At 42.8% G+C, this 20792-nt stretch overlaps 1 protein-coding gene and 1 long non-coding RNA gene across 10 annotated transcripts in view; one reads left to right on the forward strand and one right to left on the reverse strand.

The window, feature by feature from the left end:
• The window catches only part of Lars2 (leucyl-tRNA synthetase 2, mitochondrial), a 148731-nt gene that overhangs the window by 71721 nt on the left and 56218 nt on the right, over positions 1-20792 (forward strand). For all 9 annotated transcript variants that reach the window (XM_076577447.1, XM_042281928.2, XM_076577445.1 and 6 more), the window contains 2 exons: positions 15868-15957; positions 18287-18430. In XM_076577447.1, the coding sequence (XP_076433562.1) occupies positions 15868-15957; positions 18287-18430 (234 nt within the window). The remainder of the gene's footprint in view (positions 1-15867; positions 15958-18286; positions 18431-20792) is intronic.
• LOC143274387 (uncharacterized) lies at positions 1046-5760 on the reverse strand. Its single transcript, XR_013053034.1, has 2 exons — positions 5644-5760; positions 1046-2762 (listed from the first exon to the last, which is right to left on the reverse strand). It is a non-coding gene; the product is annotated as an uncharacterized LOC143274387 (long non-coding RNA).

The following is a 20792-nucleotide window of genomic DNA, read 5'->3' on the forward strand; positions in this document are numbered from 1 at the left end:
GGCTGTGCTGTGTGTAGCAAAGGCTTTGCACAAGGATTTCTGGCTCATAGAAAGAATTTAAAGGGGTTATTGGAATCCACATTAAAGTGATTAAATATTAACCTGCTGGTCCTCTGGGTGATTAACTGGCCATATATTTATATTTTATTCTGTGCTCAGAATCAGTAAACACACAGTTCTGCCACATACAGTCTTTGGTCTGTATCTCTATCAAAAAGTTACACACCTAGGGGCTGGAGAGATGGCTCAGTGGTTAAGAGCACTAACTGCTCTTCCAGAGGACCTGGGTTCAGTTCCCAGCACCACATGTCAGCTAACAACTGTCTCTAACTCCAAGATCTGGCACCCTCACACAGACATACATGCAGGCAAAATACCAATGCAAATGAAATAAAAGTACCTAAGTTATTATTATTTTTTTTTAAAGTTACACACAAAAGCCATTGGGAAATACCAGACTCAGGAGGGTTCACAGAGGATCATGCCAGCTGTGAAAAAGACCTTTAGAGTCCCAGGCATTAGAGGAGTAAGCTGCTGGGTAAAAGCTGCTGTTTGTCCTTCAGTGAAAGGCCCCATCCATGCTATGATCCCTCTTATCACCCACTCACTCTGCAGACTGAGTGGGGTTTTACTGAAGCATTGGGATAAATGTAAATTCAAGTCCCTTCCCTTCCTAGCAACCTCTTGAATGATTGATACAAGATGAGTATGGTGGAAAAAGACAAAGGCCGTGCTGCTAAAAAGAACAACTGTCCATTTAAATTTGTTTAAAAAAATTGTTTTGTTTTGGGGCTCTCCCATAGGAAATTGTGGGGGTCTGCCAAGGGAAAAACTGGTTGTGACTTTTTATTAGGGGTGAGGGTGAGGGACTTGGACTTGGGAGTGAGGATATTGTTGTAGCAGTAGGGGGCTACATGTCTCTCCTTCCTGAAATTGTTTGCCCAAGGTGGAATAATTTTTTTAAACAAATTTAAATGGACAGTTGTACTCTAAAGGATCTATTGACTATTTAGTGTCTTGATTGTAAAACAGGATTCCTACAAGATTACACATGACCATGTTCAGTCTTTATTGGTCAGCCCCAAGCCCCAGTGACACACTTTCTCCAAGGCCATGCCTACTCCAATAAGTTCACACTTTTTAATCCTTTCAAATAGTGCTGCTCTCTAAGCATTCAAATACATGTGCCCTTGGGGTCCATTCTTACACAAACCACCACACCATCCCTTGTCTTAAAAAACCAAAAATAGCAAAACTTTTAGGACACACCTAGAAGTTGGCAGGGCACTGCAGATGTTTTGCATATTATAAGATCACAATCAGGAATTGACACCAGTATGATACTGTTAGCTAGAGCTTAGCTCTTACTCAGATCCCCTCCCACATCTGCAGTATTGTGCTGTTTAGTCACTTGCAGGTTTGTGTGACCACCAGCTGCTCCATTGTCTGTTTGATAGGAATGTCTAAGGTCAGCCAGAGTCATCTCTACCTGCGGTCCACTTTACATGCCCATTTTGATGCTTCCTGGAATTGTAGGGGTGGTGGTGGTGGTGGTGAGGTATTGTGGCTCTCTGTTTCAGAAGTTTCATTTTGGTAGGATGGTTTGAATTTCTGGGCCATGGTGAGGTAGAGCATCATGTTCAAGCAGAGCTGTTCCCTCATGGCAGACAGGAAGCTGAGACAGTTTTCTAGGAGTCTCTTTCTCTGCCCTGGCAACTTAACACTGTCCTCAGCATCTATTCCAGTGTGGATCCTTTGGTTTTAGTTTTGCCTGCTGTTTAGTATATGAATGCTCTTGCCCAGGATCCTTCTCAAGAGCTGACTTTCTCTAAGCTCAGGGCCTATGCAGCCCTCGGTCCCACCTTGGTCACCAGTCTTTGAATCTTTTTTCTTCTACTTTCTGGAAAACTTGTTGTTTTTATGTAGAACCAATGTTGTTTTTAGTATTGGTACTAATTTGTTTTTGTATTTTTAGATTTTTTATTATTTTCTTTAATTCATCCAGCCCCATTTTTCTTCTCAAGAAAAGAAATGCCTTTTCTTAGCTAGGTGCCTTTTCCTTATTTTGCTGTTATGTTCATCATAGACCATATATGTTCAGAAGTTTTCTGGAGTACAAACAGATATTTAATGAAAATTCATTTTTGCTACCTACAATGTCTTTCACAGTTTAGAATGTTGCATCCTCCTTGTTTGTTTCAGAATCTCTCCTGGACTGAGTTTTCTGCTGTTTTCTTCCTTAAGACAGAGGTGGGATAGTGTGTGATTGAAGAGACCCATCAGTCCGAGGGGAGGAGAAGGGACAAAATGAGGAGGCCAAGGGCCACTTTATTTAATTGACGAGATAAAGCTGTGCTCTTTGCAAGCCATAGTCCCAAAGTCTCATAGAAACCAGCAGATGGCTAAGGGACAAGTAGCCACATATTTGAAAAATAAGATAGCTCGGCAGTGCTAGCTTGTCCCCAGACAGAAAAGACATCGCCTTGTAGTCAGGTCACAGCTTCGTTCTCCCTGACTCCCTGGGTAAGAAGGCCTATAGGAGGGCCCAGCTCTTGAGCTATGTGCTCATTGTCCTTACAGCAAAAGATGAATTCTCTGGATTGTGAAGCATACGTTCCTAGAATTAATGTGTTTCTAGTGAGCCAAGATGATTGTGAAGTGTTCTCAGGACCTCCTGTGCTTCACTCTTTCAGATGTTATTCCCAGAGCAGTGTGTGCCGTGTTGAGAAGAAACTGAAAGCTGAATGCAACTAGCTCAGCATCTATTAAAGGGAGAGGAGAGAGGGAGAAAGAAGAGAGAAAGGAGTGGGGAGAGAGGGCTTTTATTTGTGAAGCACTTACTTTCTGGAATAATTGGTAGACTTTCTGAAAAGGTGTAGACTGTGTTTATGTTAGTCAACTTACCATTACTAACAAATACCGAGATTATCGATTCACAGAGAGAAAAAGACCATCCTGGCTCACAGCCTAGGAGGATCCATGATTGATTAAGTCTGTGGAGAGGAATTAGCATATCATGGCAAAGAGCATGCCAAAGAGCAGAGCTGTTCACTTCATAGGCAGGAATGGATGGCAGAAAAGGGAGAGGAAGAGACTGAGGATATGGCCCCTGAATGAAAAAAAGAAATAATGTCTGAGTGAGGTAACCCAGAGCCAGAAAGACAAACACGTTATGTACTCACTCATAACAGGCTACAATCCACAGCCCCAGAGAAGCTAGGTAACGAGGAGGACTCTAAGAGGAACACATGGATTTCCCTGGGAAGGGGAAATAGATGAGATTTCCTGGGTAAACTGGGGATGGGTGGAGGGAGTGGAGTGGAGGGGAACATGAGAGATTGGGTTGATCGAGTTGAGGTGAGACAGAGTGGGAGAGTAATGAAAGAGATCTTGATAGAGGGGGTCATTTTGGGGTTAGGGAGAAACCTAGTGCCAGGGAAACTCCCAGGAGTCCACAGAGATGACCCCAGCTAGGACTCCTAGTAATAGTGGAGAGGGCCTGAACTGGCCTTCTCCTGTGATCAGATTGGTGGCTGCCTATTGTAATCAGAGAGACTTCATCCAATAACTGATGGAAGCAGATGCAGAGATCCACAGCCAAGCACTGGGCTTAGCTCTGGGAGTCCAGTTGAAGAAAGGGAAGAGGGATTGTATGAGCAAGGGGAGTGGGGGAAGATCATGATGGGGGGAACCCACAGAGACAGCTGATCTAAGCTAGAGGGAGCTCACTGACTCTGGACTGACAGCCAGGGAACTTGCATGGGACTGACCTAGGTTCTCTGCTTGTGGTGACAGTTGTGTAGCTTGGTCTGTTTCCCCCAGCAGTGGGATCAGGACCTGTCCCTGGCACATGAACTGGCTTTTTGGAACCTGTTCCCCATGCTGGGATGCCTTGTCCAGCCTTGATGCAAGGGGAGGAGCTTGGTTCTGCCTCAACTTGATGTGCCATGCTTTGTTGATGCCCATGGCAGGCGTGCCCCTTCTGAACGGAGGAAGAGTGGATGGGGTGATAAATGGGAGGTGAGGGGAGGGAACAGGAAGAGAGAAGAGAGGAAACTGTGGTTGATATGTAAAATAAATGAAAAATTTAATAGAAAAAAGAAATAAAAAGGAAAGAAATAAAAAAAAATGACTGCTCCTAGATATGGTGAAGGAGGAGGTTTATTATACATATGAGGGAGAGCATAGCCAGAGGCAGGGACATCTGGGAGAGTCCAGAGTGGACATGGCTAGACTGAGCTGGGCCATATGAAGAGAAGGGGGAAGGGAGAGGGGTGAGGAGTCGCTGACCAAGAGGTGGTCTGGGCTAAGAGACTGGCCAAGAGAGTCAAGGGTAGACGAAAAGAGAAAGGGGGATTGGAATAGCAAAATAGCTGGATTATAGGGAAGGGCAGCTGGGAAAAGGGCAGCCCAGACCCTGGGCTGGAGAAGTGGGGGGTAGGGGGTCTGTATGCCATCTAGGAGGGCCCTTAACAGATAGGGACTGAGGGATGCCGTGAGAACCTGGCAGCCAGATCCACTTTGATGTGATAAATAGGCACATCAGCTGATATTCAGGAGAATGGGTCATTGGTTGAAATCTGAAATTTCTTGGGTTTGGATGAGGACAGGTATTGCCTTCTGCCTCTCAAGCTCAGAAGGAAGAAGTAATCTTTGAAGGAAATGATATTGAGCTTGTTTCAGATTCAGTGGCCTAATTTAGCAAGCCACAACAGGTAAAAACAGTGATATCAGAAAGTTTTTGAATGGTATCTTTGTGTCTGAAAAGGGAATAGTGCGGCAGGCTAATGAGTAAGACCTAAGTTACCCAGCTCCAGAAACAAGACCCTGAATTATAAGTATGATTTGGGGTGTCTTTTGGGACAATGAAAGACTTGTATTGAGAAAAAAAAAGTGATCTCATGCCCTGTACTTAGCCTGTGTTTGTACTAGATTAGACCTTTTGTTGGCTGTGAGTTTTCCAAATTTTTCTCACCAGTCTGGATAAGGCTGGGTGTCTACTATGGATAGCACTGATGCTTTACATCTTGCATAACGGTAAACAGCTATTAAGAGTGCCTTCTATACCTTACAACCTGAATAAGACCCAGTCGGCACTGAGGGCTTTGTGGCATCCCCTTTGTCTATACAAGTATTTTTGTTTCCATCTCTCTTGCTTTCTCATCATGGTGTAATTTCATCTGTAAAGAATTCAGGGCTGGAGAGATGACTCCATAGGTCAGACTGCTTCCTGTGTAGTCATGAGGTCTAGAGTTCAGATCCAGCACTCATATAACAAGCCATGTGTCCCACACACACCTGGAACCCCAGCTTAGAGTGGGGTGGAGACAGCAGGACCATTTTGGCTTGCTGTATTCCAGCCTGGCTTGTAAAACGAGTTCCAGGTTCAAGGAGAGACCTTGCCTTAAAGGACAGGTAGGAAGTGATAGAGGATGGTAGTGTTTTCTTCTGGCATCATATAAATGTACAAGTGTGTACACACGTACACACACACACTGACAGAGGGAGGAGGGGAGGGGAAGGAGAGGGAATGAGAGGAAGCGAGCCTGAGAGCAGCTAACATGCTTTAGCATCGTGGATTAGCAGCTCACACATTTCACATTTTCAGGGCTATGTTGGGATTTCTTTCTGCCTCGGGCTTACCTGTTTCGGTCTTTCCTTCCCCACCTTGGATGGTGAATACAGTTCAGGAATAGTGTCCTCTTCATCCCAAACACACAGGCCCTGCATCCTTTCTGCCTGAGTTCACTTTCAGATACCATGGTTACAATTACAAAACGAAAAGTCATTATTGCTTCAAGGTCCTGGCACCTTATTTACATATGTGACTAAACATTGAATTGGAATGGTTGAACCACTAGAAATAGCTAGCCCTACGGGGTAGCAGATATATTTTTAAATGAAGTTTTTAATTTTAAAGGAATCAAAAGCATCTTAAAACAAAAAGTACTTAGAGGTAGGCGAGTGCCTGACAACCAGGTTGGGGAGAAGCTTCCATTGTGAGAGCTCAGAGCCAGTTGCCTTGACAACATGTGGCAGACACTCCAAGTATTTGACTAAGCCAGTCTCCTTTTAGGTCCTTCCTTACAAGCAAAGCTGTTTGTCTGGCCAGTCTCTAGCTCTGGGTTTCTGGTGCTCCCTCAGAAAAATGAGTGTTTCCTTTGGGTGTTCCCTGTAGAAGAAACTCACTTTTAAGAGGGAAAGGTGGAGCTTTGTTTTTGCCAAAGTGATTTTTGCCTTCCTCCACTTGAACCCTAGCCTAAAATAAATAAGTTAATTAATTAAAATTTAGAAAAGAAATCACGGGGTTAGGAGCTGGGAAATGGTTCAGTCACTAAAATGCCTGCTGTACACGCACAAACACCTACATAAAGGCTGGGCGAGGACTGGGAGTGTGGAGCTGGGGGATCCCTGGAGCTTGCTTTCTAGCCAGCCTGGCCACACTGGTAAGCTCCAGGTTAGTAAGAGAACTCCCCCACCCCCACCCAAAAAAAATAAAATAAAATAGAGAGTGACAGAAGATGCCTGTTGTTTACCTCTGGCTTCTACGTGCACATATGTGAACACACACATGAACATGTGTGACCCCCCCTCTTCACTCCCCCTCACCTCACACCCCTGCATACTTTCTGCTGGGCCATCAAGGTACTTTTCTGTGACTTTTTCTAACTTTATGGTTTCATTTCTTGGTCTTTGTCTCAGGTGAAATTGCTCACACTGTGGCAAGTTTCTCCAACTCATTCTTAGTGGGGCTGCAGATGGCTCTGTGGTCACCAGTTTGAATTGTGGGTTATAAAGAAGGTGTTTTCTTCTGTCTCCGGGCCCTCATCTATGTCTAAGAAATTGCCTTTACATTGTCAGGAAACCTGCCCTGTTGAACTTGAATGTTTGAGCATGTTTCAGATTACATAAATTGCATCAGTATGCCTTTTAGGCTGAAAAGAAATCGCAACTCAAACTAGTGAACTTCCTCTGTAGCTTTATGGAGAGTGTTCTGTCCCTAAATGTCAAGGTAGCAAAGCTGTCCATTTGTTAGATTGCCTTGATGAAGTTCTTGTCAGTTGGCAAAGAATAATTACCAAGAAATTTAGCAAATTGTTGCTTTTTGTCTGCATATAAGTAGCTCCTAGGAGCTTGAGTAGTATGGGCAGGAGAAATTGTCAAGATACCAGGTACATGGTAAAACTCAAATACACACACACACACACACACACACACACACACACACACACACACTTCTAAAGAAGAGCTATTTTCAGTAAGAAAGATGGTGTCTTCAAAACTGCAGGCCTTGATTTTCCTCCTGTTAATATTCTAAATTTTCTTTAAGAAATGTAGAATTCAAACCTTTCAAATAACTTAAGAACTTAGTTTGTGACCCCAGATTTGGAAAGGAAGACCTTTAAGAAAAAAACACACACTATAAAAGTGCACTGTCTAGCATTTGTCAGTTTTGGTTTTCTTTAAATGTTCGTTTTCAATCTAAAGATAGTACCGCATGGAAAAAACATAGTTGCATAAAAAAATGCATAGTGCTTAGTCAAATGTAGGTTCAAGATTAATTAATTACACAGATATTAACACCTTTTCCTTCAATTCTGCAAAGAGGTGAGCAAAGAAGGAATAGGAGGTTTGATGCAGAACTGTGGCAAAATGGAAACTGACAGATGGAAAGAAGAGGAACAAAGGAAAGAGGCCAGGAGAAAGCTGCAGTGAGGTCTCAGTAAGCTTGGCTAAGGGAATCATGGGGATCATGGTTCAGAAAGAAGGAGGGAGAAGGGAGGCCACATACATGGCCAAATGTGGTCCTGAAGATGTCAAGGAGTCACCAGGAAAGATGTAGCTTAGATGGAATGTAGCAGGACCTTGAGAGGAGAGACAGCCCTGGTCTGGGAAGCTGGTCAAGGTAAAGGTGCCAGCAGCCTTACTTTGCTTCTCCCAAGGGGACACATGGAAAGGGGTGAGGTAGACAGACATGGAATGAGATGCTTACAAACTTCTCTGAAGAGTGGTGAGACTGACTGTAAAGTTCTCAGGCTTCTCAGAGGTGGAAAAAAGGTCATCTTCCTGGACCTGAGTCCTGATGTGTAGATGAATCTGGAATGGCATCTCCCTGTCATTCTCTGTTGTGGACAGTACTCTGTGAGTCTGTAGAGCTGAGTCATGAGTGAATGCATGTGCAGATCCATTTTTTTTTTCTTCTCTAACCCCCCTGTCCACTGGTGTGTCTTAGGATATAGCTGACCCCATGTCACTGTCTTCTCATTGGTGAATTAAAGAGAGCAGAAGTATAAATGCTAAGCCAGCATGACAAGAGACCACTGAGCGTAGGACCTCATTGTGAAGCCTTCTGAAAGGCTACTGTTCTGTGTTTCAGGTCTGGAAATTGCTAATGATAAACAGTTCTCCATTTGTCTTTGGAGTTTTGGAGACTCTGCACACAGACTTCTTAAATCCCTGTGTTGTGTGTTGGGGAGGCATTTCTCAAATGAGGTGCTGTGAATAAGCCAGACTAGGATTCCAGGAACAATAGTACACTCATTTTTTTAAAAACCTGTTGTATTTATAAAATTATCTAGAAGTCTTCCTCAGGCCAGAATTGCTTTGCTTTGCTTTGTTTTGGAAAAGGGCATCATGCTGTAGCCCAGGCTACCCTGAAACTCACTGTGTAGCTCAGACTGGCCTCATATTCATGGGGATTCTCCTGCCTCAGCCTCCTGAGTATGAGATTATAGGTGTTTATTACCACATTAGCTTTGGCCTTGTCTGTTTTATAAATATGATGACCCTTAACTCTTGGAATGAATGTTTTGTTTTATGAAGATTCATGAACCTTCGGTACACCCCTGAGGGGTTGGCAGATTTGGAAAAGCAGGCCGGTGCTCCTCAGATCTCTTCATCCTTACAGTGGTTGCAGCATCTGTGTCGGAACACACTAGTAAGGTCAGAGGAAGTTGTCTGACCTGCAGTGTCCCAGGTCATCCAGGGCTTGGGGCCCTAATTCTGTCCTGTGCTCCTCTATTCATCTTCATAATCTGACAGCCTGCTTGAGAAGTCAATATAATTTAGGGGCATAAATAACAAGGCTAGACAGCCTGCTATGTCATAAATGAGGGAAGGGCACTTGGCCTTTAGGATTCATCCTAGTTTGATAGTGAACTGCTGTCCCCCATTTGTTCTTGTCACCTTCCAGTCATTAGTCTCTCTTACTAACAACCTTTCTTGAGATTTACTTATCGTTTGGACTTAGGTGGCTTAGCTGTGTCTCCGGTGCAGGGTCCGTCATAAGACTGTCATCTAGGCCAAGGCTGAGGTATATGTCTGGTGAGCTATCTTGCTGACCTTCGCTCTTTCCTCCCTTGTACTAAGGATCGACCCCAGAGCCTCTTGTGTGCTTCACAACATTCTACCACTGAGCTGTGTGGTACTTAGCCTACCTTTCTAACACTACTCCCAGCTCCTTGCCCTTGGACTATCCTGCTGCTTCCATCTTCTGAGTAGCTGGGATTACAGTCCTGTGCCACTCCCCTTCTCATCATTACACTAAGGAGTGATGCCTAGAACTCACTATGTAACCTAGGCTGGCCTCAAACTTTCAATCCTCCTGCCACAGTCTCCTACTACTAGCTTTCTCTAGAGAAAAAGAAAAAGCTCTAGACAAAAACAACAGGAAGAGCTGATTCAGACCCAAACCAGGACTGTGCTAAGCTATCAATCACCCTCTATGTCCCTCTTCTGCATAGGGATTGCTAAAGGGCCTCTGAGTGTCCTTTCCTGACATCAGACCCACCTAGATGTTTCTTGAGCAAGGAGTAGCTGCCTGAGGCCACACCATTGGAGCACCAGGTGGATCCTGAATGCCATGATTCTAAAATACAGTGCAAATGTTCTGTATCACAGACATAACCTCAACCTCCTGGACATCATCAATGCCAAATCACTGGGCCTGAAATCACTGTCACACTGGCTTAATTGTTAGGTTAAATTATTCAAGGTTATTAGGTGGGAGTGGTTGGTTTCCAAGAGGTTGTTTTGAGCCTCTTTTTTTTGTTTGTTTGTTTGTTTTTCAAGACAGGTTTCTCTGTGTATCCCTGGTTGTCCTGGAACTCACTTTGTAGATCAGACTGGCCTGGAATTCAGAGATCTGCCTGCCTCTGCTTCCTGAATGCTGGGATTAAAGGCATGTGTGACCACCGCACAGTTGTTTTGAGCTGCTTTGTGTTCTGAGAGAGTATATCTTCTGCCTTGGGTTCTATGTTTACCTATAAATCTGTGAAATATTTTTTACACCAATCCCAGGCAGTGTAAAGTGTAGGATCACAATGTGGAGGAGTCACTTCACTGAGATCCCAGATAGACAGCTAGATGGTGCTCTCTAGAGCTCACAGAGTATAAAAGCTGACATCTTGATAGAGAGCTATGTGGAGTGAAGCCAAATTGTAGCTGCTTTCAGAGCTATGCATTTGAATTACCTGACTATTTGTGTTGAAACCAATAATACATTAATGCAGGTGTGGGCTTGTTTGTGTTTGAGTGATTTTCACACATGTATGTATGTGCATGCCTGAAGAGGGTGTTGGATCTCTTGGAACTGGACTTACAGACAGGTGTGGGTTGCCAAATGTATGCTGGAACCAGTCCTTTGCAAGTGCAGCAAGTGCTCTTGACTGATGGGCCAGCTCTCCAGCTGTGTGAACTCATTTAAGCAGGGAAAAGTAAGGTACAGAAATGTTGGGGGACATGGGGACAGTCAGCCCTGTTTGCTTTTTCTGTGGTCTCATCAAGAAGTCTTACCAAACTGTGCCTTCTATGCCTGTGGGCAGATGAGGATGGAAGGGAGCCCCACCCCACAGATAGAAGGTGTCTGAGTGGGTCCTGCAGATGTGGTTGAATCTGAATATTTGGGTTCATGGGCTAGATTCCAAGGGTGATCTTTAAATACTTCTGTGTGTTGATAACTGTTTTATTGGGGGACAAACCAGTATATCCCATATGTCTCTCTGACTTCAAAATAGAAACATTTATTACATCAACTTATTACATGAGATTTTCTAAGTCAGACCACCACTTGGGGGCATATTCAGTCATTTAAACTCTAGATGCTAAAATACATCAATTGTTCCTAGCAGACAAAGGTTTCTGGCGCTTTGCCAGCTGTGTTCAGCGGAGGGACCAAATCTGACAGAGGAGGGAAACTAAGTAAATAGACTAGCCCCAGGAGATGATATTTAATTTCCTTTGTTACTTCTTATGGACCACCTACTAGAGAGTTGCCTCGTTAATGTTCCTGTGATCTGCTTGTGGCTTCAGACTTAAATTGAAATAATATAAAAACTTGGATCAAGATTGCTCTATTAGCGTTTAAAGTTAAAAAGAGTGTATGGTGCCTCACCTCTGTAAACCTAACACTTGAGAGGGTGAGACAGGAAGATTGCCCTGAGTGTAAGACCAGCCTGGGTTACATACAAGATTCTATCTCAAAACACAGAAAATGCAACCCATGTATAGCTGAATAAGTTGAAGGGACTGTCTTTTTTTTTGGGGGGGGGGATTCTTTTTTTCCTTTTTTTTTTTTTTTTTTTTCTTTTGGTTTTTCGAAACAGGGTTTCTCTGTGTAGTTTTGGTGCCTGTCCTGGATCTCACTTGGTAGTCCAGGCTGGCCTGGAATTCACAGAGATCTGCCTGGTTCTGCCTCCCGAGTGCTGGGATTAAAGGTGTGTGCCACCACCGCCCGGCCAGGGGACTGTCTTTTATGTTAACTCTGTAGTGTTAAAACATACGCCCACTAGATGGTAGGCACCTAAGCTCACTCAAGGTGCGCGCGCGCGCGCGCGCGCGCGCGCGCTAACACACACACACACACACACACACACACACACACACACACACACGAGCGCACATGTGAACACTCAGTGGTGACAAAGAATTGTTTCTAGCCAAGTAATCATCAGGGAGCAGAGTTTCTGCCTTAGAGAGAGGGGAGACTGTTAATATTTTCATGGGTGTTAAGTCCTATGGTCTCTTGACTGAAGAACTATGTTTTGAATAAGTAGTTCACAGTGAACACATGAAAAGAGGGTTTTGTTTTTTAATCATTTGGCTAAACTAAAAGCTTTTAAGTGATGTAATTTCAAAAAATGCCTTTGATGACTTTAGAAGACTAGAATTCACTGTTTTCATTTTATTCTGTTCCTAATGGGCTGATCATGGAAGGTTCCAGAAAGGATGTGTGACTCTCAAAATGTACATTACTTGACTTAGTAAGAAAGCTGGACTATCATGGTAGGTAGGTTTAGCATGGAGAACACAGTACTCTCCTCAGGCCTAGCCTCCTTGGGTACAGCAGTGGCCCTGACCATCAGCAGCTAACATTATGTTTCCTACAGATGGAAACAGACGCAGAAGCAACAGTAGAACAGGTCAAGTCCAGATGTGAAGTTAGGGAAAAAAGTGGGGCCCAAACTCCACACCCCTCTTTCACCTTAGCTGATGATGCCCAAAAGGAATATAGGTGAATGGTTGGCTAGGTAAAGATCTCTCTCTCTCCACTTACTCTACCCTTGCTTTTCTACTTCAGGTAAAACTGATTTCTAAAACCACAAACCTAGTTGAAGATAATGCTGTTCTATTGCTATGTGACTTTTATTCAGTGTCTGGAAGCAGATCCAGGGGCGTAGAGAGTGTATTATAAAACAATTCATTATAAAATACTCTCATTATAATGCATATTCTTTATAATTCATGTTATATTTTATTATAATGTATTCATTGGAAAGATTTTGATATTTTATTATGAGCAACTCAAATACACACAAAATAAGCTGTTAATGGGTCCCATCGCTAGTTTCATTTTTTCTTATTTGCTTTACATACTTCTTTAAAACTACAGTGGATAGCCGGGCAGTGGTGGCACACGCCTTTAATCCCAGCACTAGGGAGGCAGAGCCAGGTGGATCTCTGTGAGTTCGAGGCCAGCCTGGACTACCAAGGGAGTCCCAGGAAAGGCGCAAAGCTACACAGAGAAACCCTGTCTCGAAAAACCAAAAAAAAAAAAAAAAAAAAAAAAAAAAAAAACTATAGTGGATAAAGATTTTTTTTAAAAAAGATATTTCTACAATAGCAAGGTCTAAGAAAATTTTCCCATAATCCTCACCCACCCTACCCTTCAATTCAATCTATTTTCTTTGTGTATTTGTGACCTCGATGCAATGAGAATTTAACTATGAAACTTAAATGAGGTATACAAATTTGCATACAGACTTTTACATGTCTAACTTATTCTTAATTCAGCAGCATTTTTGGGGTACCTCAGTGTTAGAGAGCATAAAATGATGAGTAAAACAAAATAGAAGATGGCTCCTGACATGTTTGTTAAAAATGGAAATTTTAAAGATACTTGACTAGAAAACTAAAGAGAATGATTCTGTGCCATGCTAGCAGGTCAAGGTTGAAAAGTCAGCATTAGTATTGATAAAGTTGATTTGGAGAGGCAAGCTACTCCTTGTCAGTTAGTCTGATTCTTGAGCTGGTAGAGTTCCTCATGCCTGGCACCCCTGTATACCAGGTGTCTATGGAGTCCCTGGGAGCTGGTGATTCATGTATGTGGCAGAGAAACCACAGCTTAGGTATTGTGGGGGTCAGGCTGCTGGGGACCACCATTTGATTGGCTAGTCAGTATGTCTTATCATGAGGAGATGGAAATGGTGGTCAGAGTTGAGTTATTCTGCACCTTTAAAAAAGATTCATTTATTTATTTTATGTATATGTGTATTTTGTTTGCATTTATGTCCGCACACTACTCAAGGGCATCGGATTCCCTGAGACTACAGATATAAACAGTTCTGAGCTGCCATGTGGGTGCTGGGAATTGAACTCAGGACCTGGAAGAACAGACAGTTCTCTTACTGAGCTGATTCTCTCTAATCCCTGTTCTGCATTTTAAAAAACTGTTTTCTGGGCTGGGGTTATAGCTCCATGTTAGAGCACTTATTAGCATGCCTGAGTCGTTGGGTTTGATTTCTATTACCACGCCAAAGTTTTGTTTTTTCATATTAGCACTCTGTTATTTAAAACAACAATAACAAAACAGCATATAAAACAACCAAGGAAAGCTAGGAATGCAACTCAGTTGGTAAAATGCTTGCCTAACATGCAGGAAGCCCTGGGTTGGATCTCCAGCAGCACACAGTTCAGGTGTAGTAACTGGCATGTGCCTGTGATCTCTGCACTCAAGAGATAGAAGCAGGTAGATCAGAAATTCAGAGTTTGAGGCTAACCTGGAATACATGAGATCCTGTCTCAAAAGGAGTGAGCGAATAAATCTAGCATAAGAAAGGCAACCCTTTTAGATTACTGCTTCCTACTATACCTGTCTTCCACCTGGGTTTGAAGCTTTCCTCACTTGTTCATCTTAAGGAATACAGAAGTGCTCTGCATTTGGGATAAAGTATACCTACCTTTCCTTGAAAGTCAACTACAAATGGAGCCATTTGAGACACACTTTCCTGTTATCCCCTGTAGGCGGACTTTTCCTTCCCACCCTCCAGTTCCCAAATAACTGACAGGGAGACTCAATATTAATTATAAACACTCAGCCGATAGCTCGGGCTTATTACAAACTAGCTCTTATAACTTAAATGAACCCATATCTCTTATCTAAGTTCTACCACGTGGCTCATGGCTTATTACCTCGTTGTGTACATGTCCTGTTTCCTCTGTGTCTAGCTGTCAACTCTCAAGACTCCTCTCTTTTTCTTTTCAGCATCCTCCTTGTCTGGCTTGCTTGTCCTGCTATAGGCCATTCAGCTTTTTATTAACCAATGCGAGTAATACATATTTACAGTGTACGAAGATTGCTTCACAGCAACCCCTTTTCTCTTTTTCCACCTATGGCAGTGCTGAGGATTAACTTCAAGGCCTCGGGGTTGCTAGGGAAGCACTCTACTACTAAGGGACACACAGCCCTGTATCCACTTCATTTATGCTTTTTAAAGTTCAATAGAAAAAAGAAGTACATGGCGGTTATAATCTGGTTTGACTTTACCAACTTCAAACCTCGTCAGTTTGTCAAGGTCCATTTTAAAAATTCTATATTAAATGTGTTTTTCAGGCAGAAAGTAAACTTTAGGAACTTTTGATTAATCTCCCCATATTTGATTCATATTATACAATAAAGGGAAAATAATGAGGCTATGAAAACTATCAGACCCTAGGTTCTATGTAGACACAGGATTTAGTTTGAAATGAGAATTACATCACACTGAACAAATACTCTTGACATTTATAATTGCTTTTCAGATGAGCTATATTCTTGGTCCCCAGCATGTGTTTATCCTGGCCAAAATGTTCAATAGGTAGATTGGAAAGCTCAGTAGTTAAGAGCACTTGCTGCTGTTCTTGAGGACCCAAGTTCAGTTTCCAACACCCGTATCTGACATCTCACAGCTATCTGTTAACTCTAGTTCCAGGGGATTTGACAACCTCTTCTGGCCTCTGTCAACAATGGCACTCATGTGCATATACCCCATACCCACACATACAATTTAAAGTAAAAATAAAATCTTTTTTAAAAAAAGTTCATAGCTGTTTTCTGTACTGTAACTTGTTAGTCATGGGTGATAGGCAAATGACTTGAGAGTCTGTTATCATTGAACATGTCTAGGAAAGGTGGGGAAGACATTCCAATAACATCAGCTCTTTCTTCCCAGAATAAATGGCTGTTCCCTCACTTTGAGAGTTAGTGGAAATAGGTTGGTAAATACTGTGCAATTTAATTGCTTTTAAGAACTGAGTCTCAAAGCTGTGGTATGTGTGGTGGAGTGCTTCAGGGCCGGACTGTGTATTTATTGCCTCTTCCTTTTTTGGCAGGAAATCACTACCTGTTTGCCAGATTACTACAAATGGACTCAATACCTGTTTATCAAACTCTACGAAGCTGGTCTGGCCTATCAAAGGGAGGTAAATTCATGTTAGCTACCCTTTTGAATTTTTATAAATTCTCTCCATCTTAGAATCATCACTTTTAGCCAGGTGTGGTGGCACACACCTTTAATGCTAACACTGGAAAGGTAGAGGCAGGTGAATCTTGGTGAGTTCAAGTTCCAGGCCAGCCAGAGCTACATACTGAGACCCTGTCCCAAAAATACTAAGAGAGAGAGAGAGAGAGAGAGAGAGAGAGAGAGAGAGAGGGAGGGAGGGAGGGAGGGAGGGAGGGAGGGAGGGAGGGAGGGAGGGAGGGAGGGAGGGAGAGAGAGAGAGAGAGAGAGAGAGAGAGAGAGAGAGAGAGAGAGAGAGAGAGAGAGAGAATATCATAACTTTTACATGAGAAAGAAAGAAAATCCTGTTTGTTTGCATATACTGGTAAAGATGAGTGCAGTCTCAAGTTCATAGACTCATCTGCAGAAGACCTAGCACTATCAAAAATAAAACTATTTTTTATACCTACTAAGTAAAACTTTTCCTTCAATCTGTCTGATATTAGTGATAATAATAGATGGGCCAATCTTCTTTGGTTTATGAACCTAAAAATTTTAGGTCCTAGTTACTTAATATCTTGGTCATCTCTATAAAATTATGAGGGGAAGACTTGGGGACCCTGTGTTAGAGGAGATAAACTGTTCCATGCTCCTCTTTCTGTCTAATTCCAGATGGCATAGCTTCAAGTTTTTGGTTAACTATACTACTTACTATTTAGTATATTAGTAACTTACTACTTACTAATATAATAGTATATTTATACTATTATAAAATCATAATCTAGATTATAACTCATGGATTAGCTAACCTCTCACCACCCTGATTTTTATGCTGATGTGGAAAATATCCAGAACTAGTCAGGTTCCAGCATATCTTGAAGGAGCCACTGAAGAGACTATAATAAAGGGCTAACTGTGCTGACTTTAGCCCTGTCTCAAAGGGGTGGAAAGTAAGGATACCTCTAGCACAGGCTAGAGGGCAGTGTTGGGTCCCTGACCAAGCAGGAGAGGCTGTCTGACAGTGTTGTAGCCTTTAGTAGCACCTCCCACAGCCCACCAGAGTTCCTTACAGAAGGCAAACCAGCCTGCAGACCAGACTTGAGGTGGATGCAGACTGTAAACAGGAAGGAAGAAGGATCTGTGAGGCAGTTGCTAGCACAATCTCTGATGGGAATTACTAGGAATACTTTTTGGTACTGAGGAATTGCACATAGTCTACCATTAAATTTTTAAGCAAAATATCTTAAATCAGGTAGTACAACCCTTAGACTCCTCTGTACTCAGTCCTTTTACCAGGAGGTACCTGAATGTTCACTGTAGTAAGTGTAGGCAGAAGTATTTGTTTTAAACCAAGACAGAAACTATCAGGAACTCTAGAGAGTCTTCCTCATGGTTAGGACCATGTGTTTTTCCAGCCAAGTGAATCTATGGAGTAGGACTCAGAGTGATTACCTTGGGGTACAGTGCTGAAGGCAAAAAGCAAAGCAGTTTTCTTGAGGTGCTGAAAATGTTCTTTATTTTGACATGGATAGTGGTTACATGTTTACTCATTTAAAAATTCATTAATTGTTCACTTAAGACTTGTCTACTTTCTATATAATACACATTAATTTAAACTGCAGTCTTTAAACATAGACGAGTTCCTCCCCTTTCTGTCAGTGTCTCTGAGACCTTAGGTATGCTATATTGCTTCTTTACTCCTCATATTCATTCTCTGTGATATGATTCTCTGAGGGTAAGAGTCTTCTTACCACAAAGCTGGTTGTGAGAATTAAAGGGCCACATATAAGCCAAGGGTGATGGCACACAACTGTAATCCTGGCTCTCAGAAGACTGAGGCAGGAGTACTCAAGCTAAGCCTGAGCTAGACAACCACTTAGCTGTAAACCACTTAACGTGGGAACCATCACCTGGTTACCACTCAGTAAAAGTTAGTGTTGTTAGTAAAATCAGTATATTTATTTCTTCTGCAGTAACCCTTTTCTTCTAAACTTCAAATAGATACCATTTTTTTCTTCTTTTCCAAAGTGTTCTAAAATTTCAAATCCTGAATGTCCATCCTGTCATTCAAGAAAAACCTAAAGTTGAGTTAAGACATATGCTCAAAGACTTCCATCTTCCTCAAGTCTACTCTAACAAGGGCATTTCATGTGTCCTTGTCACAGCTTGCTAGTGGCCCATTCACCAGGCAGCCCACCCTAAAGATGCCCTCAGGCTTGGAGCCACACTGTTCCATTACAACTTTGTTTTCCAGGGGCACCTCCACAGGGCATTCACCACAGTGTACCCCTCTGTCTCCTGTGTCCTAACAGGCTTTGGTTAACTGGGATCCAGTGGATCAAACAGTGCTGGCCAATGAGCAAGTGAATGAATTTGGCTGTTCATGGCGTTCTGGAGCCAAGGTGGAGAAGAAATACCTCCGACAGTGGTTCATTAAGACAACTGCATATGCAAAGGTAAGTGGTGGTAAGAGACTCTCAGTAATGCCCAATATGTGGGCAGTTCTGTTGAAGGAGCCTAAGCAGAGCCTTTAGAGATAGGAGGCAGAGAGCCTCAGTGTTCACATACAGGGTGGTGGGCAAGGGTCTTGAAGTTTTAACAAGAAAGGCACCTAGAGCTCATTCCAGGTCATTGTTTGCTGAGCTGTCACAAAGCAACAGTAACTCTGTAATTATGCATCCAAGAAGGAAAAGAGTAATGAGTCTTTGTGATGCTACAGAGGGCTTGAGTTCTAGTTTCACTGCACTATTGCTTATAGTGACCTAGAAGTGAAGAGCTGGCTGGTCTCTAGGAGGGAAGGCCAGGGTAGGAATGAGCTGGGCCAAGTCCAGAGCTCCAGAGGTGACTCTGATATATCTCTGATCAATTGTGAAGGCTACCCTAGGTCTCAGTTTCCTGGTGAGCGAGATGAGTGATTAGACCTGATGATGGTTCAAGTACCTTCTGGCTGATTTCTGTATTCAGAGATTCAAGACAAAGCCAACAGTAGAAGCAGAATTGCTTACTAAGTCATAGTGGCCTGGACAAAGTCATGAGTTCTATATGTGTGTAATACTCAGTGCTTCTATGTAATACTCAGTGCTTCTATTTTGACTTAAGTCTCAAAGGCAACCCATGGCATGCCCAGACAAAGTCTATGACTTATCTGCAGATAACTGGGGTTGGATATTATGTACAGGGCTCATGTACAGAGAAAGCACAGAGTTCTAGGCAACTTCTGATTTCCACATTCTGGGCCAAACCCAAACCATGTCCCATCAGCTCAGCAGACCCTCATTGTCCTCCATCTAAAGACTGTCTGCAGTGAGGCTCATTTTTTTTTTTTTTTTTTTTTTTTTAGTTCATTTTTATACAGCTGATCCTGGGCATGGATCTGGAAAAGGTTCAAAGGAGCTTATTAGTCAATGCCTGGAGGAAAGCAAAGCTGAGTGTAGCTCTCTGCATAGGTCCTCTCTGCTAGCCTCAGATCCACCTTGTCCCTCCAGCCCTCCAGAAACTCTCTGATGGCATATTGGAAAGGAGGGGTGCCATTCCCTTCCCTGACCTGCCATGCAACTCTAATGGCAGTGTTGGAAGGCCACCTGGTTAGCGCCTGTGTTTTGACCTCTGCTTTGAGTTGGTAATGTAATAACCTGGCACCAGAGGCATTGTTCTTTAAACTGTCAGCTGTGAATTTTCAACTGTTCAGCAGAAATGCTGAGTTGCCATGGTAACTCTTGGTTCTTGCTGAACTCCTGTGCAGATTTATTGAAAAAGCTCTTAGGAGGTCGGCACTGAAAATTGGGAGAAGAGGGAGAGTCCATGATGCTGGCCCAGGCAGTGGCTCTGGTAGGAGAGCAGAGCAGACCCAGGGCTGTGTGGCACATGGAAACCCTTGGATTATGCCTGGCTAAGAGAGGCATTGAATCTCCAAAGGCCATGTTTGAAAGCATGGAAAACACCCTAGGACTGAGGATAAAAACAGACTAGAGTGGCCTTACTGAAGATTAAAAGTAAGCCTCTGAGAGACTCAAATAGAACTTCTAGAACAAAATAGACCCAAAGGGGGTCAAGCATGATCCAGTGCCCTTGTAGGGTATCATCTGCAGTACCCAGCATGTAATAAAAATTACTACATCTTTTTTTTTTTTTTAAAAGCAGAATACTGTGACCTTTAATTAAAAAAAAAAAAATTTAGACATGGACCAAGTTAGTTTATAAAACCAAGGCATTTGTTATATAAATGAACAGGACTTAAAAAGAAAAGATGATCACTGAATTTCAGGAGAACAGAAACCACCCATAACAGTGAACCAACTGGAAATGAAAGCTTCAGTGTTTGGGCTGCAGAGAGACAAGCAAGAGTGGAACAGATCATAAAGCCAACATTGTGTTGTGAGGACACTCCCTCATGACAGCCCCACCTTGTATTGGGAACACATATTGAATGGCACTAGCAGATAGATGTGTGCTGGGGGTTGAGAAGCTAAGAGATGAACATTGCCAGTTAAACTTGAGAGTCACATGGGAGAACTCAAAGTAGGTCTGGAGAGGTGATTAGGGGCTGGATCAAGTCTGACAAATTTTGGCTTCAGCACAGGAACCATATGAAATAATGAAATATTGTAAAGAAGGGAGTAATGTCAGAACCATAAGGTAGTTCTTTTGTTTTTTGTTTTAAGATTTACATATAGTTTTAAAATCATGTGCATGTGAGTACAAGTGCCTGGGGAGGCCAGAAGTTCTGGGTCTCATGGAACTGACGTTACAGATGGTTGTGAGCCACCCAGAGTCAAGAGCAGAAAGCACTCTTAACCATGGAGCCATCTCGGTAGTCCC

This window comes from Peromyscus maniculatus, chromosome 7 (assembly GCF_049852395.1).
Source record: "Peromyscus maniculatus bairdii isolate BWxNUB_F1_BW_parent chromosome 7, HU_Pman_BW_mat_3.1, whole genome shotgun sequence".
Taxonomy (NCBI): domain Eukaryota; kingdom Metazoa; phylum Chordata; class Mammalia; order Rodentia; family Cricetidae; genus Peromyscus; species Peromyscus maniculatus.